Genomic DNA, 19300 nt, shown 5'->3' with positions numbered 1-19300 from the left:
CAATTAGAAAAGAAAGAAAGAAAATTATAAAAGAAGAAAAATGAAAAGGAAAGATAGAGAGAAAAAATCCAACCCAACAGCCACCTAAAAAAAGAAAAAAAAGACCCATCTGTCCCATCCCCCCTCCCTTTCGACAATCATCTAACATCACTACTATTGTGTCACTTTTGACATTCGGTCCCAATCTGGCTATGATGATATCTTAAAAACATGCCTGTCATCAAAATTCAAACAATTGAGCACATGTCAAAATATAACATGACATGATAGTGACTTTTACTTTTACAAAAAAAAAAGACAGATCGTACTCAAGAATGTCTAAACAACCAGCATTTGCCAGCGATCTGGTACCCTTGCAGATGTAAAGGTAGAGAACACATTAAGTGACCTCCTGCCCACCATGAGAGGTCAAAGCACCCCTCCCAGAAGTCCAAAATTGACAAATCAAACAGGACGCACTACATAATATAAATCCAATGCCTCTCTATATACCTAGAGGCCATGTTGCCTACTTTTGCTGTCTTTAGGTAAAAGACAGTATGTGACTACATAGTGCAAGAGTCTTTTTTTTCTTAACCTATAGAGGCCCGCTTCCCCTGGAGTCGCCCGCGACTGTTGAGGACCGCATCGCCCGCGGCCCCCGAGAAAAAACGGATCATGTTTACTTTGTTATTGCAACGAATCACTTCGTTTTATTCTAAACCGGAAACATCGTAAACGTAATGCGATCGTTCTATTTCCGTTTCCTTTTTACCGCACGTTTATATCGTTGATAGCAAGTGAGTAATCGAATTCAGAAAAATGGCATCCCCGTACCTCACGAGTTTGTTGCGTGGCGCTAGAAATGATGTTTTGGAGAGTGGTGTAGACGATGAAGAGGATTTTGGAAATGAAAGCGATATCGAACTAGAAAGAGAAGATGTAAACGATGGTGGGGGTGGACAAGACGAGGCGTTAGCACCCGATCAAGGTGATTCGGACACTGAATCGGAGTCCGAGATTGACAAAAATGACGGGAATGGGGGTGTGGGGAACGAGTTTTTTTTTTTTAATATTTTTTTTCCCCAATTTATTGAAATCAAAACATGTCATGTTATATATCATTCGAAAGCAAATTTATCTGGCTATAAAAAGGAAGAATTAAAATTATATATGTCATTTGGTTCTCGTTTAATATTTTTTTAACTTTGTGTTGGTATTTTTTTTGTTAAGAGTTATGCCCCTTACACTGGGCCTCAGGGGAATTTTTTTTAGTAAACACCGGGCCTCTATGGGTTAAGATGGCGACTTCTCCCAACCTAACCCTCTTGCGCACAAATGAACAAAAACAAAGAGCAAGACATAGGAGTGAATTCATTTATTCCTTTAAATAACTCATAGAACCCTTAAACCTCTTCTACAACAGGTGGCTCATAGTCATCAGCTCTTGCTACTTTGTCTCCAGCCTCGCCATCGGCGGCGGCACCTGCCTCTCCAGAACCTTCAGTGTGAAGCTCGTACAACTTGGCAACTGAAAAAAAATTTATATTGAAAGAGCAAGTTAGATGGATTGGAAAAACAATATAACTCACAGGACTAAGACAACAGACTTGCCGTCTCAAAATTGCCACAAAGACTTGTTTCCCCAGTTTCTGTTTTTCATCAAGTGCATATAAAAACTCAAAGAGCTATGTGCAAACTTACTATATTATCCCTATCCTCACACAAATGGAGCATGTAATGACAGTGACAAAAGTGAAACAGGAATTTTTGAATGATTATATCAAAATTAAACTTTCATAGAAACATAGTCAACCAGTTAATTTACAATTTAAAGCCATAAGTACAGTAAGTAATGAGTAATAACCAGCCCTAAACCTCTTCTTCCCTAACGTTCTTCCTCAGGCCTATAATTTTAGTTTTCCATGACCTTAAGTCTGGCATAACAGTAGGCAAAATTGGCTTTGACAAATAGTGAAATTTATTGCTAAGCCAACTGGTTACTTTATTTTATGAGCATGAAAGATTTTGGAATAATTTCATGAAGGCTGTGTGAAAATAGTAACACAGGGATGTGTTAGGCCACTGAACAGTGAAAAGAGCATAATTTATGAACTTAAATTTTCTCAAATCAGGTCAAGAACAAACTGATATTTAGCAAAAGGTGTATCAAAAACTCACTATCGAACTTGGGTTTCTTGACGATCTTAACCTTACGAATCATCACATCATGGACTGGAAAAATGCGTTCACAAGACTTTTCAATATCTCTACCAATGGCATCAGGGATCCTATTGGAAAAGAAAAAAAGATTTAATCAACATTATCATATCAATGTCATAAGAATAGAAGAAAAATAAAAAATTTGCATTTATACATAGCACTCATCCTAGATACATGGGTGCAAGTAGGCTAGGCCAAAATTATTATTTTTTTAATGCCTTAACTTTATGTCCAACAAGTTCAAAACAGCTGAAACTTTTGGAAATGTGACCTACTACCTCAACAGTATTATATCTGAGGTGACCTAAATGATGGAAGGAAATTTAAATTTAAATTGTTCCTATGACAGACAATGCTTAAAGAACTTTACAGTTTATTAATTTAAAAACATGGAGTTAGCAGCTATCATGCATTCAACTGTGTGCCCGACATTAAATCAACATGTCATAAGACAACATTGGGGTGAATAAAATCAGGCAAATTCTGTATCCTCTCTTGATTCAGGATCTGTCATTGTCCAATAGACTACAGTCCCATGCCCGAGAGGATTTGACAAACATTAAACAGAAAAAAATACATTTATAGATGATGTGTGTTTGCTTGGCTAAGAAGCTCACAACATTCCACCCGGAAAAATAATGGACCAACACACAAAACTATGTGTAACCATGAATGTTTATAGTCTGGTTAATACAGTTTAGTGAGAATTATTCGTAATATTGGATGGCAAAAAACAATAACAAAGACCCGAGTTAACGCCAACTTTGTTCTATCTACAGGAATAAATATAAGAAAGAATGTAACCAGAGCTGAGATTGATCCAAAACCAAGAAGTTTGGATGAATTACAGTGTGGTTATAATGTATCCTACTTTGTACGGAGCAATAGCCATAAAATTAGTAAAACTAAGGCTCCATGTCCGAAGTGGAACAGAATGGAAGGTGAGCAGTCTATTTTGGTAGATTAAAAGTCCTTAAATTTATCTAGCTCCAGTAATTAAATATTCACACACAACTATATCAATTGCAACTGAGATCATTCCTCTTTTATGAGACATCTCTAAATATATTTTATATGACTGGATTAGCATCAAACAAATGCAAAGCTCTTAGGATTAAGAGGCCAGCAGCATGCATGCCTACCCTCAATCTCAGGGACATTTTACGGATAAAACCTCAAATGTGGCAGGATAGTCATGTGGTTGTTGTAGTAGTGGTGACTACTGTTGTAGTATTGGCTGTAGAGATGATGATGCGGTGGTGGTGGTGGTGGTTGTATTAGTAGTGGTAGAGATGATGTGATGGTGGTGGTTGTAGTAGTGGTGGAGATGATATGGCGGTGGTGTTTGACGTAGTAGCGGCGGTGGTAGGAACGATGTGGTTGTTGTAGAGATGATTATGATGATGATGTCACAGTAGTTCATGATGGCATAAACATGTTTATTCCAGGAGGGAACATAATGGTCGACGTTCCTATTCCCGGTACAAAAAGTAAACTTCCGTAGTAATTACTGAGACAGTTGTGAATTTATTTCAAATTTGCGGGACAGTAGGCATGCCTGCAGCAGTAATTGTCATCAGGATGATCTTCTACTCAATGGCAGACCTGCCTACTTGAAATGTTAAAAATTTGTACATTTTAGGAAATAAAAATTGTACTCACTATAGTCAACTATAAAAATCAACAATTTACCAACACAAGGATTAGACAACACTTCAAAACCCTTGAAATTACGTAATCTGTCATCAACTTTCATTTTCAATAACCACTAATGACTTAAGAGATGCTTATGAAGTTCTAAAATCGGAGCCAAACTTTCGTAATTCTCAGAATTTTTCTTAATATTAGAAAGGTCTGTCATGGCCAGCAAAGTTTTTTTTCCGTTTTGTTCTAAAGATCACATATTCCAAAAAATGTTTTTAAAAAACCAAAAAACTTTAATATGAAATTATACCGTAATATAATCTCAAGACTAATGTTTCAGTTGAAGCCCCTTCAGATCAAAGCAATCAACAATGATTTCTGATAATGTAGGTAAGTGAGTTGACATCATCAGAGGCATTCAACATAATAGACAGTAACCCAATTTTGATTCACCAATGCTTACAAAAATAGTAAATAAGATAGTTATAAAGTAGAGAGAAAAATAATTCCCGTCACAAGTCCAATAAGTGATAATTGAACAAGAGGTGGTGGGCACAATGTAAAGCAGCAACTGTGTGCCTGACAATGAATCAACATGTCATAAGACAATATTGGGGTGAATAAAATCAGGCAAATTCTGTATCCTCTCTTGATTCAGGATCTGTCATTGTCCAATAGACTACAGTCCCATGCCCGAGAGGATTTGACAAACATTAAACAGAAAAAAATACATTTATAGATGATGTGGCTTGCTTGGCTAAGAAGCTCACAACATTCCATCCGGAAAAATAATGGACCAACACACAAAACTATGTGGAACCTTGAATGTTTATAGTCTGGTTAATACAGATTAGTGAGAATTAAACATGGATGGCAAAAAACAATAAGAGACTAGTAACGTCAACTTTGTTCCATCTACAGGAATAAATGTAACCAGAGCTGAGATTAATCCAAAACGAAGACGTTTGGGTGAATTACAGTGTGGTTATAATGTATCCTCTTTTGTACGGAGCAATAGCTATAAAATTTGTAAAACTAAGGCTCCATGTCCAAAGAGGAATAGAATAGAAGGTGAGCAGTCTATCTTGGTAGTTTAAAAGTCCTAAAACTTATCTAACTCCAGCAGTAAAATATACACACATTATCAATTCCAACTGAAATAATTTCTTTATTTTGAGACATCTCTTAAATATTTAATATGACTGGATTAGCACCAGACAAATACAAAGCTCTTAGCATCAGACCTGCCATTTTACCTACACAAAAAATCAGGACCAATGTCTAAAAAAATCAGGACACAGGTAAAAAAATCAGGACGCTTGAAAATAAGGGACAAAACGTTACATTGATATTTTTTTAAAACACTCACACATGAGGACACCAAACTCACAGGCGAAGTGTCATTATTCTGTACAGTTATTGTCGACCACATTTGGCCAGAAGACTTGGTGATGGCACAAAGCCATAACAAGACTGCCCACCACTAATAAGAGTCATCTTGAGCAGAATTATATGCTAAGCATTCTATTTAAGAGGCCAACAGCAGGCATGCCTAACCTCAATTTCAGGAACAATATGTCCCACAATAGTAATGAGGATGCTATAGTAGTATTGGCAGTAGAGATGATGAGGTGGTAGTGGTGATTGTAGAAGTGGTGGTAGAGATGATGTGGTTTTGGTGGTTGTTGAAGTAGCAGTTGTTTTAGCAGCAGTGGTAGAGATGATGATGTGGTGGTTGTGATTGTGAAGATAATGATGATGTCACTATAAACTATAAAATCAAGGTTTCCATTAAATTCTCAGACTGAAATGTCCTACCTTAAGAAAAAATAATATTATCTAAACAATTAAGAGCCAAATGTGGCATGAAATTGTCCAAATATGTAAAAAAAAAACATTAAAAATAAAATAATGCACAGGAGGAAACATGATTTTCTTAAACCTTTAAATAAAGAAGTATCAACAAAAAAGTTTTTTTAACAAACGTACTATATCCTCTTCAGACAAAATGTATCATCAACAATTTCTGATAATGTAGGTAAGTGTGTTGACATCATCAGAGGCTATCAATTTCATGGATAATACTGTTAATCTTGAGTGAAATTTTAAATTAATATTATGGAATGAAAAAAATGGAGGAAACACAACTGCCAACCAGTAACGGTAGTAAAATACAATAAAATAAGACATTCACTCACAATTTGTTGACCACCTCCCTCATGTCATGGGCTGATACCTCACGGGTAACAGTCTCAACCATCTTCTTGCGAATGGCTTTCACCTGGAGGAAGATTTAGAAATCATTTTCAAAATTCCTTACACACCTTATACGTCATGCAATATACAACATCATGCATTAGACATGTGACTATTCGATCGGAAGGAAATATGAATGTAGTAATGCTGACCTCATGGAAATCAGTGGATCTCGATTTGGGTTGCGTAGTTGCTGAAAATTGTTACAATTTATGAGATGCAGTGGTAGCATCTTAAATTTTTTTATGTTACATTTTAAAGGGACAAGTAAAAGCTATATACATATAAGTTTGTTAACACAAAAAGATCTTAATAGCTAAAACAAAATTTAAGAAAATTGGTTGCATCTTAACAAAGCAAAGATTTTCTTGGAATTGGTAGGAGAGGGTTTGTTGTTATTTTTAAACCATGAAAAACCAATTATGTTTTTTCATGGAACTCCACAAAACACAATAATTCAGAGTGACGAGTTGAGAAAAACTTGAATACTCATTCATGTTTACCTTAGACTGCTTTGCATAGCTAGTCTTCTTGATTTGGTTTTGTCTCCTCTTGGTGAAAGCGATGACAAACACTCTGAGCAAGTACCCATCAGTGGTCTTGGTGTCCACATGGGCCTCAATCATTGTCTAGTGTAAGTAGAAAAAAAAAAATCATAACAATCATGAGATCTTCGCTTATTTTCCGGAGACTTAAATGGATTAACTGCAATAGATATCCACACTCACTTGACCAGCCAAATGCAGGAAAATAGCTGTATTTTCTATTATAAAAACAAAAACAAAATTTTTAAAACATTATTTTTCTTAAACGGGGAACAGAATTTCTTAATAACCACAAATTTTCTTATAATCTATCATGATACACAGAAGTCCCTACTATTACGAAAAATTCTAGAACTTCATGAGCATCACATGGTCATTAAAACATTCCATAAGTTTGATGCAGGCTACATAATTTTAAGGATTTTGAAACATTTGATCCTTGCAAGGATATGTTGCTGATTTTAAAACTTTGGTGACTATAGTATTTAGCTCTTAAAAATGACATTTTTAAAAAATTTACAAGTAGGCAGGCCTATGTTACAGCTTCAGATTAAAAGTTATCAAAAGAAATGGGGAGTCAAATTAACATGGAATTGATCTGCCTTGAAAAAGTAAACAAAGCAGATAAGGCTCTGATTCTTACCTGCCATTTCTTGACCATAGAGCAGAGTTTATCACGGGTGATAGTCATGCCCTGGAAGTTGGTCAGAAGATCACGGCCTTGTACATCTTCACAGATCAGTTTAAACTTCCTGGATGTTATTTCATCATTTTGAAGGTCAGCCAAACTGCACTCAAACACACGACCTTTCAAACTGTCGCTAGCAAGTTCTGGGGAAAAAAATTATTATAATTTCATTCAAAAATAAAGAATTTAAAATACCAACTAATTACAAAATCATTTTGAAAAGATCTGGCCAATCTAAATACATTACTCTATTATCTTGATTTAAGCTTCACAAATAAGCTTCCAAACACTGATTGATAACTTGAGGTAAAACCAAACTAAAAGCAAGAATGAACTTGACAATGTCAAATCAAAAAATTGACAAACATGAATGAATAAAAAATTGTTTTAAAAACAACAAATCAACGCTACCTTTTAGAAAACTACTTAATTGATGCGTTGAACATGAATATGACTATGAAATCTGTCACAGATCAACACATATTGTATATAACACTTTTTAAAGAACAATTAAAATAATTTTAGCCTAGTCATATATTCATTTTCTCTTTACGATTAAATGCCAAGTATTGATCTTGTTGAAAAAATCTTTTACGTGAATTGTTTGTGTGCAGTATAATTTCCTTTAAAACAAAGAAAACCCTACTTTTTAAAAAAAATCTAGTACTTGACAAGATTTATCACTTCGTCCTGAATCCAAACACGAAATTTTGTTCTGATATGATTTTAACTCGTCTTGGAATTCATGAAAAGACATAAAAATTAAAAACAAATGTAGACTCGGTCCTTTCCACAACAATTGACAAGGAATGGATGATTAGAAAAGTGACGGAATTAGAGATCCGTATGCGAGCAAATAGAGACTCGACTGAAATCACCACATGCAGCTGATGAGTTCCGGTTGATGAACCGTCAACTACCAAGGACTCACCTCACTCCTTGGCAATTGACACTTCCAAAGGAAAATTACTCAGTTCACAAGAACCCAACACGATACTAGGATTGAGCTCAATGAAACCTATATCGTTATAAAGTGCTTTTCAACACGATTCTAATGATACCAAAATTGTGAAAATCAGACAAGCAGAAGAAAAGTTATGTTAGTTTAAAGCCACCATTTGGATTTCAAAACTGGTCTAAAATGACCGCTAAGATTTGAGTAAGGATTTTGCTGGAACGAATTTCATGGATGCGGTTTACAGCTTTGCCCTGAATTTAATTTTATAAAAAAAGTTAAGATGTTAAACGTGCCACCATGAAATTTTGATTTACCAATTTCTATTTTTTTTTAATTATCCAAAGCTAAATTGTACCCTATTTTATCCATAATCAAAAGATATACTAAATTGTCATTGATTCTAAAATAAACTACAACAAACGAGTAATTCCTCTTGAAGAAATTAAGATATAAATTATTAAAATCCATCCATAAACAAAACATCTATGAATCTTTTTCTGAGACCCATCACTCAAAAGTCCAAAAAATCAGGTCACAGCCACTAGGCCATTTACGGCTCCCTGCTGGAGGGCCAAATGGACGTTTACCAAAGTCCCTAACGATACTCGACACTCAATAACTGTACATAGTTATTCAGAGTCAACACTCTCCACAATGTATGACTGCCCTGAATTAGATTTTATTAAAATGTTAAGATGTTAAATTAAAATAGGAATTTTGATTTACCAATTACTGATTTTTTCATTATCCACAGCTAAATAATACCCTATTTTATCCATGGTCAAAAGAGAAACTAAATTGGCATTGATCTAAACAACGTAGTGTTTTTATGCACCTCCGTTGACGGTGTATCTTAACTGATCGTTTTTATGCACCTCCCGTTATGCATGCGCATTCCACCCAATTTCATCTGCGATATTGTGTTTCTGTATTTGGACATGGCAAAAGTTATATTGTGACATCTGTAGGATGACTAATTTAAAAGTTAATAATCTAAAAGATCGAAATATAAAACCAGAAAATAGAAGTTGCATTGAAGGTAAAATAATGTTTTAGAAAGACCTTATTAAACGTGATGAACTGTCAGGTTGTTCCGTAGCACAGTGGACAAGCTGTCAGACTCTAACCTTGAAAGCCTACTGGGTTCGATTCCCATTGTGGACATAAGTTTTTTTTGGGTTTTTTTTAGTTTACTTCATTGAGAAAGACATAACTTTTGTTATGTTTGGGTTTTTTTCTTTTGTTTTTTTTCACAAAAAAATTTTTATCATGTATAAACAAAAAAGATGTGGATTTTTTTCTGACTCATCACTCAAAAGTCCTAAAAATCAGGTGACAGCCACTTGTACTAGGCCATTTATCAGCTCACTGCTTGAGTGCCAAACGGACGTTTACCAAAGTAGGTAGGTACCTAATCTTGTGTAGGAAAAATCTAAAATGAAAACTTTCAAAAAAAATTGTACTCACTTGTTCCTTGACTACGGTTCACCAAGGTTTTACCAACTTGTCTCACACTAAACATAGAAGGTGCCTTAACGTCGTACCATTCTTTCTTGCTAAAAGGGTCGATTCTAGAAAAAGAAAAAGAAATGAAACTCAGCTACTGATATTATGTCACCACTTCGTCAATTCAACTCGGCAAAGGTAGCAGATACATGTTTGAATTTGAATTTTATAATGTGATGGTGGCAATGATGATGGGATGGTGGTCGGGAAGTAAGGCGTAGTTATGATGACGATAGCCGATGATGTGGTAATGGCAATGGTTGCAGTTTAGTGATGGTGGAACTGCCATGGAAGGAGTTAATTTAATTCACTTTTCTCAGTAAATCTCAGCCTCTTCTACTTCTACTTCTTGTTTCTTGTGGTTCAAGTTCAGAGTGATGATGACAGGGCTCACAAACTAGGACATGTTCGTCGTGCAACGGTAATGCAAGGGCTTATTGAACTGACACTGACCATCATACTGTCACTGACACTGGTCAAGTCTGGTCACTTGCTGTAGACTGGACTTTGTACTTTTTTTTTTTTTTGGTGGTAACTTGTAACAACAGTAGAGAGCTGAGCCGGTGTTACCAATACTTAGCTTCTATAACCAGGACAAATCATTCGTTTGGACAGAAAAATAAAAACTTACCGCTTACCGTCAAAAGCAGTTTAGATTTGAAGATGCATTTGTTTTCTATCAAAAAACATTCGGTAATGGACAATCCTTGATGAATTTCAAAAGTTGTGTTGAAATTATATCCTAATTGTTTTCATGATTAATTCCTCGCGAAATCGTGTGGGCCCCGTTTCTGTTATCAAGGTTCCGCCTAGCCAGGCAGGGTTGCCAGATCATTTTTGAGTAAGAGACCAAACTAGCTATAGCAAGAAGCCAGATTCCTCGGCAGGAGCCCAAATACCACCAAACCCACCTTAGCCTCGCGAAAACTCTTTAGATTTGTTAAACAATTTAGATAGGATAAGGAAAATTCGTATATATAGAAGCATTAGCAAATGCAATCTGTGGCGTTAGCACGTGTTGCATTTAGATATTTAGTAGTATTGCCAAATAAAATAAGTTTTACCGGTACCAGAGTAAAACGATATAACGGGGAAAGTCAGAGGAAGCCAAAAAGTTGGTTACAGGAGGCCAAGTGGCCAAACCAAATTTTGGGAGGCCAAATGGCTTGGGAAAAGGCCAAATTTCTCAAATTTGGCCACCAGGAGGCCAAACTAGCAACCCTGGCCCCAGGTTTTTAAAAAAGTTTATTGGGAAAAAGATACGGAACAAAGTGTCCATAGATAGGTATGCAATTTGGTGCATTAGTGCAGTAAAAAGGCCTTTTTTTTTCTTTTATTCAATAAACTTGACTTAGGTAGTCGCATCGCCCGTGGCTGAGCCGCTGATCGAGCCCCGATATCGATGTTACGGTTCTGGAGTGAAAATTGTGTTAACGGGTGAACATAGTTTTACTTCCATTGCCGTGGAATCGCTTCCTGTGCACTAATTTCGTCACTTCCGGTCTCATTTTAAAGAGGAGAAGCCAGCGCATCAGGCGGCGTTTTCAGATTTTTAATCCGTTCATTCTTTGTTCAGATGCCAGCTGTTTGAAAATTTGGTAAGTTTTAACTTCATTTTAAATACATTTTTCATTATATTACCTATTTTTAATTAATGTTATATTATTCGCCAACCATTTTTCTCTATTTGTGTGAATTTTGGTGGTGATTGATGCTGGCGAAAGGGTCTTTTAGTGACTTTAAATACGATGCGTGTTCATGAAGTTGGCGACGGCCAACCAGGATTGCCTCTCGATGTATCCCGAGTCTCCTGTGTACAGTGCAGTCTGTAAACTATCGACTGCTTTTGCTTTTGTGACTTGTATAAATAATTTCAAGCTGAATAATTGCTGTAAAAAGACTGAAAATAGTCCCATCCATAATTTTAGTTTTATTTTATGAATGAATGTTGAAACTGAAATGACTTTTTAACTGGGATGATACCGGACAACTAAAAATTATGTTCCACTGATATTATTTTTTATCTTTTATTTTTGTTTGTTCTGCAGGTTAAGTGTGTTGGTTTAATTTAATGTGGTTAATTTCAATACAAATAATACAGAATAGCATGATAGAGTCAATTCAAGTGAAAGTATATTTCATTCATTACTTTACTCTTTACCACAACAAAAATTATTATATAACTTTTAATTTTGTTGATTTAATCATAATCGAAGTACTTTTTTTGTTTTCAGAGTCAGACGTTCATTATGACACCACATTTTCATGTTTCATTTCCTGCCTTGTATTTTTAAATATGAAATTGAAATAACAATATGAATTTGATTGTCTGCCACCTCCAACTCCCGTCGTCTGCCGCCTCGAACTCCAGTCGTCTGTCTTGTATTTTTAAATATGAGATTGAAATAACAACATGAATTTGATTGTCTGCCACCTCCAACTCCAGTCGTCTGCCTCCTCCAGCTCCAATAATCTGCCTTGTATTTTTAAATATGAAATTGACATAACAACATGAATTTGATTGTCTGCCTCCTCCAGCTCCAATAATCTGCCTTGTATTTTTAAATATGAAATTGAAATAACAACATGAATTTGATTGTCTGCCACCTCCAACTCCAGTCGTCTGCCGCCTCGAACTCCAGTCGTCTGTCTTGTATTTTTAAATATGAGATTGAAATAACAACATGAATTTGATTGTCTGCCACCTCCAGCTCCTATAATCTGCCTTGTATTTTTGAATATATGAAATTGTAATAACAACATGAATTTGATTGTCTGCCACCTCCAACTCCCGTCGTCTGCCGCCTCCAGCTCCAATAATCTGCCTTGTATTTCTAAATATGAGATTGAAATAACAACATGAATTTGATTGTCTGCCACCTCCAACTCCCGTCATCTGCCTCCTCCAGCTCCAATAATCCGCCTTGTGTTTTTAAATATGAAATTGAAATAACAACATGAATTTGATTGTCTGCCACCTCCAACTCCAGTCGTCTGCCGCCTCTAACTCCAGTCGTCTGTCTTGTATTTTTAAATATGAGACTGAAATAACGACATGAATTTGATTGTCTGCCACCTCCAACTCCCGTCGACTGCCTCCTCCAGCTCCAATAATCTGCCTTGTATTTTAAATATGAAATTGAAGTAACAACATGAATTCGATCGTCAGTCTCCCCCAACTACTTCTGTATCATTGCTTGGACTTCGATGTATTTATTCAGTATCATTACCTGGATATTGCCTGTGTCTACATTCCATGCAGCCAACAACCCAGAGTGCCTAGATTTTGTTGTCTTCTGTCTTTTGCCACATATCAGCCATCTTATGGATTTAAGCGAGTCAGTACGTGAGTACCCTTTAATCTGTTCTCTTAGTGATGTTGAATGCAAAGCAATTATCAAATTTTCTAAAGTTCATTTCAATTTTAATGTAGTTTAATAGTTAGTCATATGATACATCTCTTCGAGATGTTCAGTTTGATATATGACATGCCTATGTTGCAGAAAGTTTGCAAAGTGTCGGTATTTATCGGCTTATTGTTTGTTATTATGTAATATGTTACGTAATATTCAATTTTGCATTTTCAGGTTAAGTTTTCTCTACCACTCTTATGTAGTTCTTGTTTTTAATTTTGCATTTTTATCACTGACCATGTTTGCATATATAAAGCGGCAAGCTTGTTTCTCCCGAGTACTGTTGGTGCCCAAATGTCTTGTCCAAGGATGCAAAAACATTGGGCAGTACATTTGCAAGTTGCATTTACTGACACTTGTTCAACTTTATTTCTAGCCCTGTTCATTGTTTTTTTGGTTTTTTTTTCTTCTCTCCGAATACCAGTCATCTTTCGTCTGTTGCTCATTTGCCAATGCCAAATATTAAGTGCCTTCCCCAAGGACACAACTTTAGTGTCTAAATTCATACGTTTACGCTCCTTTCCTCTTGTTTTAACAATTTTTGTGTTCAAAATTAATCATAGCCATAGTATTGTAAGCATGCTCTGGAAGAAGACCACCCTCAAATCTGTTTTTAAAGTTATTATCCGTTCCTCGCGTCTTTTTTTTCATTTTCTAGGGTTATGTAATTGCATGACGTTGCATAATATTGCATAATAATCATTTAATTTTTTTAAAATTTGCTTCGTCTTTCCTTTGCGATCATTTTGATATATGGTTTTATATGTATTCCACCCCAAATAACCGTGATTTTCCATTTCCCCCGCTTTTCGGTTGCTCTCTGGTCACAGTTTTAGTTTCTTTTTTCCTCTTAAATTATATTAAGTATTTTGGTCCACTTTTGCGGACTAATAATCCCGTAACTTTGGTTCTAATTGTCACATTGTCATAATTTTGGTACCATTGAAAAGTGTATTTCTTGCAGAATAGCATGAGACTATTTTGAAAACAATTGCTGCAATCTCAAATTTTCATGCAACTACCTACAAGAAGCCAGATTCCTCGGCAGGAGCCCAAATACCACCAAACCCACCTTAGCCTCGCGAAAACTCTTTAGATTTGTTAAACAATTTAGATAGGATAAGGAAAATTCGTATATATAGAAGCATTAGCAAATGCAATCTGTGGCGTTAGCACGTGTTGCATTTAGATATTTAGTAGTATTGCCAAATAAAATAAGTTTTACCGGTACCAGAGTAAAACGATATAACGGGGAAAGTCAGAGGAAGCCAAAAAGTTGGTTACAGGAGGCCAAGTGGCCAAACCAAATTTTGGGAGGCCAAATGGCTTGGGAAAAGGCCAAATTTCTCAAATTTGGCCACCAGGAGGCCAAACTAGCAACCCTGGCCCCAGGTTTTTAAAAAAGTTTATTGGGAAAAAGATACGGAACAAAGTGTCCATAGATAGGTATGCAATTTGGTGCATTAGTGCAGTAAAAAGGCCTTTTTTTTTCTTTTATTCAATAAACTTGACTGCTGGTGGACCTTAGGCCTCTCTACAAGTCCAAGAAATAATACTCACTTTTTCTCTGCTCCAACGAAAATATCTACCCCCTACCGGTCTAATTATTTGTAGCAGACGACAAATTTCTCAAAACGGTCACGTGACACTGTAAAAACAACACAGGAAGTCCATGAAAGCTTATTTACGGCATTTCCTTTGAACCGTGTAAACAACAAAATTTCGTTTTCATTCGACTCAACGGGTCAGATTGGCCGGTATTTTTTAACGAACTAAAGTTCTGAAAAATCAAAATGTTTCTTAGACAGGTGAAAGATGCTAGTTTTTGAAACAGAGGTAGGTTTTTAAAAAAAATCTTTATATTTTACGTGAATGCATGCTCAAGGCGAGTTGGACGTGCAGCGGAGGTTGGTAGGCCAAAGGCCCACCTCTCTAGTAACTGTTTCATTTGAGATTTTGAGCTCAGATCTATTTGATGCAATCGTTCGCAACATAAGAAAAATAACGCACAATACTGGCATTCTCTTAATTCACTGAAAACACTGAAAAGGCTGTTCGTGAATCAGCCCATCAATGAACCAATGGAGTTGGTTTGTTTACGTTTCATACTGCAACAACGTCAATTCAATCTTGGAATATCTTGGACATTCAAAATAATCCAAACTAACCATATATATAATTTAATAAACAAATATTTAAAAAATAATTTTAGACATTTATGGAACACTTACACCTTCTTTTTGCCACCCTTTTTGCCTCCTTTAGTGATGCGTTTAGATTTGCCGACAGCCATTGTTGAAGCTGTTATGGGAAAAAGGAAGTTTATATCCGAAAGTAGACTAGCCTACAACAAGACAAGCGACTGCTTATATCGATTATATTCAATTATTTAATCGATATTCAAATTCTCCTTACTTCTCTGTTACAAATTCAAGGATAAATGATAATATCGATATTTTAAAATATCGAACATAGATTTCATCATGTCGTTTACATGTATGTGTTGTTATTTAAATCTGAAATTTTTTACCGTTTTTTCAACCCCTCTCTCTCCTTCTGCTGCTCTTCACCCAATGTCTTCATCCTACTCTTCCTCTTTCCCCATCCTCTGCCTCTCCAACTCCTCCTAACGCCCACATGTCTGTGTTAATATTCGACTGGAATAGTTAGCGAGAGATTCTGTAAATTTACGATAACATTATTATTATTATTATTATTATTATTATTATTATTATTATTATTATTATTATTATATTATTATTATTATTATTATTATTATTATTATTATTATTATTATTATTATTATTATTATTATTATTATTATTATTATTATTTATTATTATCATTATTATATTATTATTATTATTATTATTATTATTATTATTATTATTATTATTATTATATTATTAGTAGTAGTTGTAGTAGTAGTAGTAGTAGTAGTAGTAGTAGTAGTAGTAGTAGTAGTAGTAAGCCAGCAATTGGAATGCCACTTTATCGAAACGGCCGGCTATAATTGGAAAGATCTATCGGTGATAGAATTTTGTTATAATATAATTAACATTCAAATATAATTGTTAATTGGTTAATCGGTTAATATGAACGATTTCACACATTCAGAACATTGTAAACAAATATTTTCAAGAAATTAAAAATATAAATATCTCTATCGATAATAACAATAATGGAATCATCCCGCGTCTTCAAATTAATAAATCAAGAATGACATCAAGCCTATCACCACCCATTCTCTTTTAATAGGTGTACCTATATATTCTTAAACCCTTTAACCGTCTTGGAGGGAAAACAAATAATTATTGGAGGGAAAACAAGAAAAATAATGAGCTCGTACAACGATGCAATGATTTATTTGCTTTTAAAGCCGCGATGATTACAATGTGTTGTAGTCTATGGTAGCAGCAGCCTCTTGTGGTTCACACTATTATGTTATGACGATCGACCCAATCAGCAAAGTCCGGTCCGCATTCGTGCACCGTCGCAAACCCGCCTGGTAGCATCGTCACAACACACCTTGCGACTAGATGCTCTGCCGTCTCGGGTTCTTGTCCATGGTGTCTATGGTGAAACAGGATTCATGTGTCTTCGATTCATTTGGCCTGTATTTGGGAAAGGCGTGTTCACAGTTCATTATAGGAATATGTGGTCATTAGATATGATCACTCATTCTTTTCTAGCATTATGCCTATATACTTGTAATATTAAATGTTATGAAAACGGAGGATGAACTTAAAATCTGTTGTATTTACCATAATAGTCTAGTTTAGTCTTGATAGATTGAAATCGGTTAATTGAAACGCTGCTTAATTGGAACGATTTGTGCGTAAAGGTGCTATTCAAATCATCTTCATTCTTCAATGGATTGTATTTGCAAAAGGCCCCACGAGCCCATCACTGCAAATGTTCAGCTACAGTCCAATCAAAACAGGGAACAGTCACATATTACTTTGACGAGCAAATGCATTCAAAACTGTTTTGAAAGTTTCCAAGCATTCAACGTTCATTATGTCCGGTGGCAGGACATTTCACTCATTTATTGTTCGTAGGAAAAAGTTGTGTTTGTCTATGTCTATACTTGTAAATGGTTGTATGTATTGTGGTGCATTCTATCTGATTTGCTTTATATGTAGTTTGGGATGGTGATGGGCAGTGGCGTGGGGCCATTGGATCGAATGGTGCCAGGCACCACACCAATCTTTTAAAAATCATTAACGGCATAATTTAATTAAAAATACAACTGAGAAATTTTAACTCCACTGTCTTTCGCCAACTCGCCAACAACATACTGCCTTTTTAGTCTCCACTCTATTCAAGATTCCGAATCACGCACTGCGCCGACTCGTGTGTTGGTGACATCACTGCGCGAATTCGCGACTGAATAAACACCGTGGTGAAAAGCAATCCGAGCTCCAGTTAATGCTCTATCCATTAGTATCGCGACAGCTGATTGAGCGAGAAACTGGGACGAATTATACTATCTTCAAATAGCGGAAAAACCCTCGACTTGTGCCAGGATCTGAGAGCTCCACCGTTGGACGTCATAATTAGGGTAACTTCGGCCATCCAAAATATTACATTAACTGTCAAAAACACTGACCATTGTTAAGTTTATTTTTGAGCAGCAAAGAAAAACAACATAAAACTTAAAAATATGACATATCAAAATCACCCTCCCCCCCCCCCCCCCCCCCCACCTCTTTTTCACGATTATTGAATAAAGTAATTCTTTGCAACACGAAGCATTGGGGACTAAATTACCAACATTTTTCTTGCTTGTAGTGCCGAGTCGATGGTTACGTGTGTATGAGTGTTTATTTGTGTGTGTGTGTGTGTGTGTGTGTGTGCTTGTGTGTGTGTATTTGTGTCAGTCAGAGAAAGAAAGCGAAGATTGTCAACAGTTATACTTTGGTGTGTTTTTTGATTTCTTAAGTACTTAAGTGGAGTGATTTTTTCTTTGTGATGCTTTAAGATCTGAATCTACCTTTTATTTGTGCAATCATTAATCGTATTCCACTGATTTCCATTATTTGAGATATACTTAGAAGTTTTGTTTTGTTAAACAATGAATTGCAATGAATCAAGTTGACTCTTTACTCCACCGACCGTTTGGGAGATCGACACTAGATGACAAATTAGAAATAAAAAGATTAGTTCCTCACCAACCAACTGATTTTGAATTAACACAGGTGTGGAAATCTCGAAAACGCTCTTTTTCAGTGACATTGTATGACAGGCATGAATGGCTCACAGTTAGTTTAGAAAAAAAAACCACCTTTCTTTTGTTTTTATTGTCTACTTTTTACAGATACAACAAACACTGACAAATCATGGACATCTATAGGCTATAGTGACCTTAACCACTTCCATCGTATTTCTTGACCTCCTGAACGTTGTTTTAGCACCCTTAAAAGAGTGAAAAATTTCTTGCGAAATTCAATGAAACAGGAGCGGTTAAAGTCGTTAATGATTCTGTCAATTCACAAAGCTGAAATAGATGCCAAATGCCATTCCAGATTTCAATAAACAAATTATAAAAAGATTTGCAGAGATGAAACATCGCCGTGCAGATTTTCTTTACAAGTACTAAAAGTAAGTAATTTCTGTCATAGGTTTTTTTTTTTCTCTTTTGATTTACATTTATCACATATTGATTGCATTATCTACCAAATCCAATCCTTTAAATGGTTGACAAAGAATAATTACAAAGACCTTTTCACACGGGACTTGTATCTCAGTGTTGTGGTTTGTTGTTTTCATGAATTATTTGTTTTTGTGAGTTTTGTACACTCGTAGAAATCATCGACCCTCCCCCCACCCTTCCAAAAAAGAGAGTTTTTAACATGTGCTCTCTCCTCTTAATCTTGTTCACTGTTTAAGAATTTTTCTTCTTCTTCTAATCATGGCACCACCATATGCCGTCAATACGCCACGCCGCTGGTGATGGGTGAGTTTGGGTCGTTGATGTTTTTATGTAAGGTAACGATAGGGAGTTCCAAAGTCGGGTGGTGGAGGGGAAGAAAGAGTAAAGATGATGGTTTGTTTTTGAGTGGGGGATTTCAAAATCAAATACGTA

The 19300-nt window shown here is 35.6% G+C and overlaps 1 protein-coding gene across 1 annotated transcript; it reads right to left on the bottom strand.

The window, feature by feature from the left end:
* Positions 1 to 1342: 1342 nt before the first annotated feature.
* LOC144970105 (small ribosomal subunit protein eS1-like) lies at positions 1343 to 15592 on the bottom strand. Its single transcript, XM_078909334.1, has 7 exons — positions 15444 to 15592; positions 9761 to 9864; positions 7291 to 7478; positions 6606 to 6731; positions 6045 to 6127; positions 2161 to 2270; positions 1343 to 1510 (listed from the first exon to the last, which is right to left on the bottom strand). Exons 1-7 carry the CDS (start codon positions 15503 to 15505, stop codon positions 1386 to 1388), a joined length of 798 nt encoding a protein of 265 aa, XP_078765460.1. The 5' UTR covers positions 15506 to 15592; the 3' UTR covers positions 1343 to 1385.
* Positions 15593 to 19300: the final 3708 nt, after the last annotated feature.

This window comes from Berghia stephanieae, chromosome 4, assembly GCF_034508935.2.
Source record: "Berghia stephanieae isolate SIO BIC M18660-M18661 chromosome 4, UCSD_Bste_1.3, whole genome shotgun sequence".
NCBI classification, from domain to species: Eukaryota; Metazoa; Mollusca; class Gastropoda; order Nudibranchia; family Aeolidiidae; genus Berghia; species Berghia stephanieae.
Note: the sequence above shows the minus strand (reverse complement) of the source record. Positions and strands in the feature narration are given on the sequence as shown.

Excerpts from the sequence above, each read along its gene's own strand:
- LOC144970105 (XM_078909334.1), bottom strand. The coding sequence starts at position 15,505 with ATGGCTGTCGGCAAATCTAAACGCATCACTAAAGGAGGCAAAAAGGGT. Across the intron at positions 7,479-9,760 it reads GAACCGTAGTCAAGGAACAA|AACTTGCTAGCGACAGTTTG; the intron begins GTGAGTACAATT and ends TTTTTTCCCCAG. Across the intron at positions 6,128-6,605 it reads GCTATGCAAAGCAGTCTAAG|GTGAAAGCCATTCGCAAGAA; the intron begins GTAAACATGAAT and ends ATCTTCCTCCAG.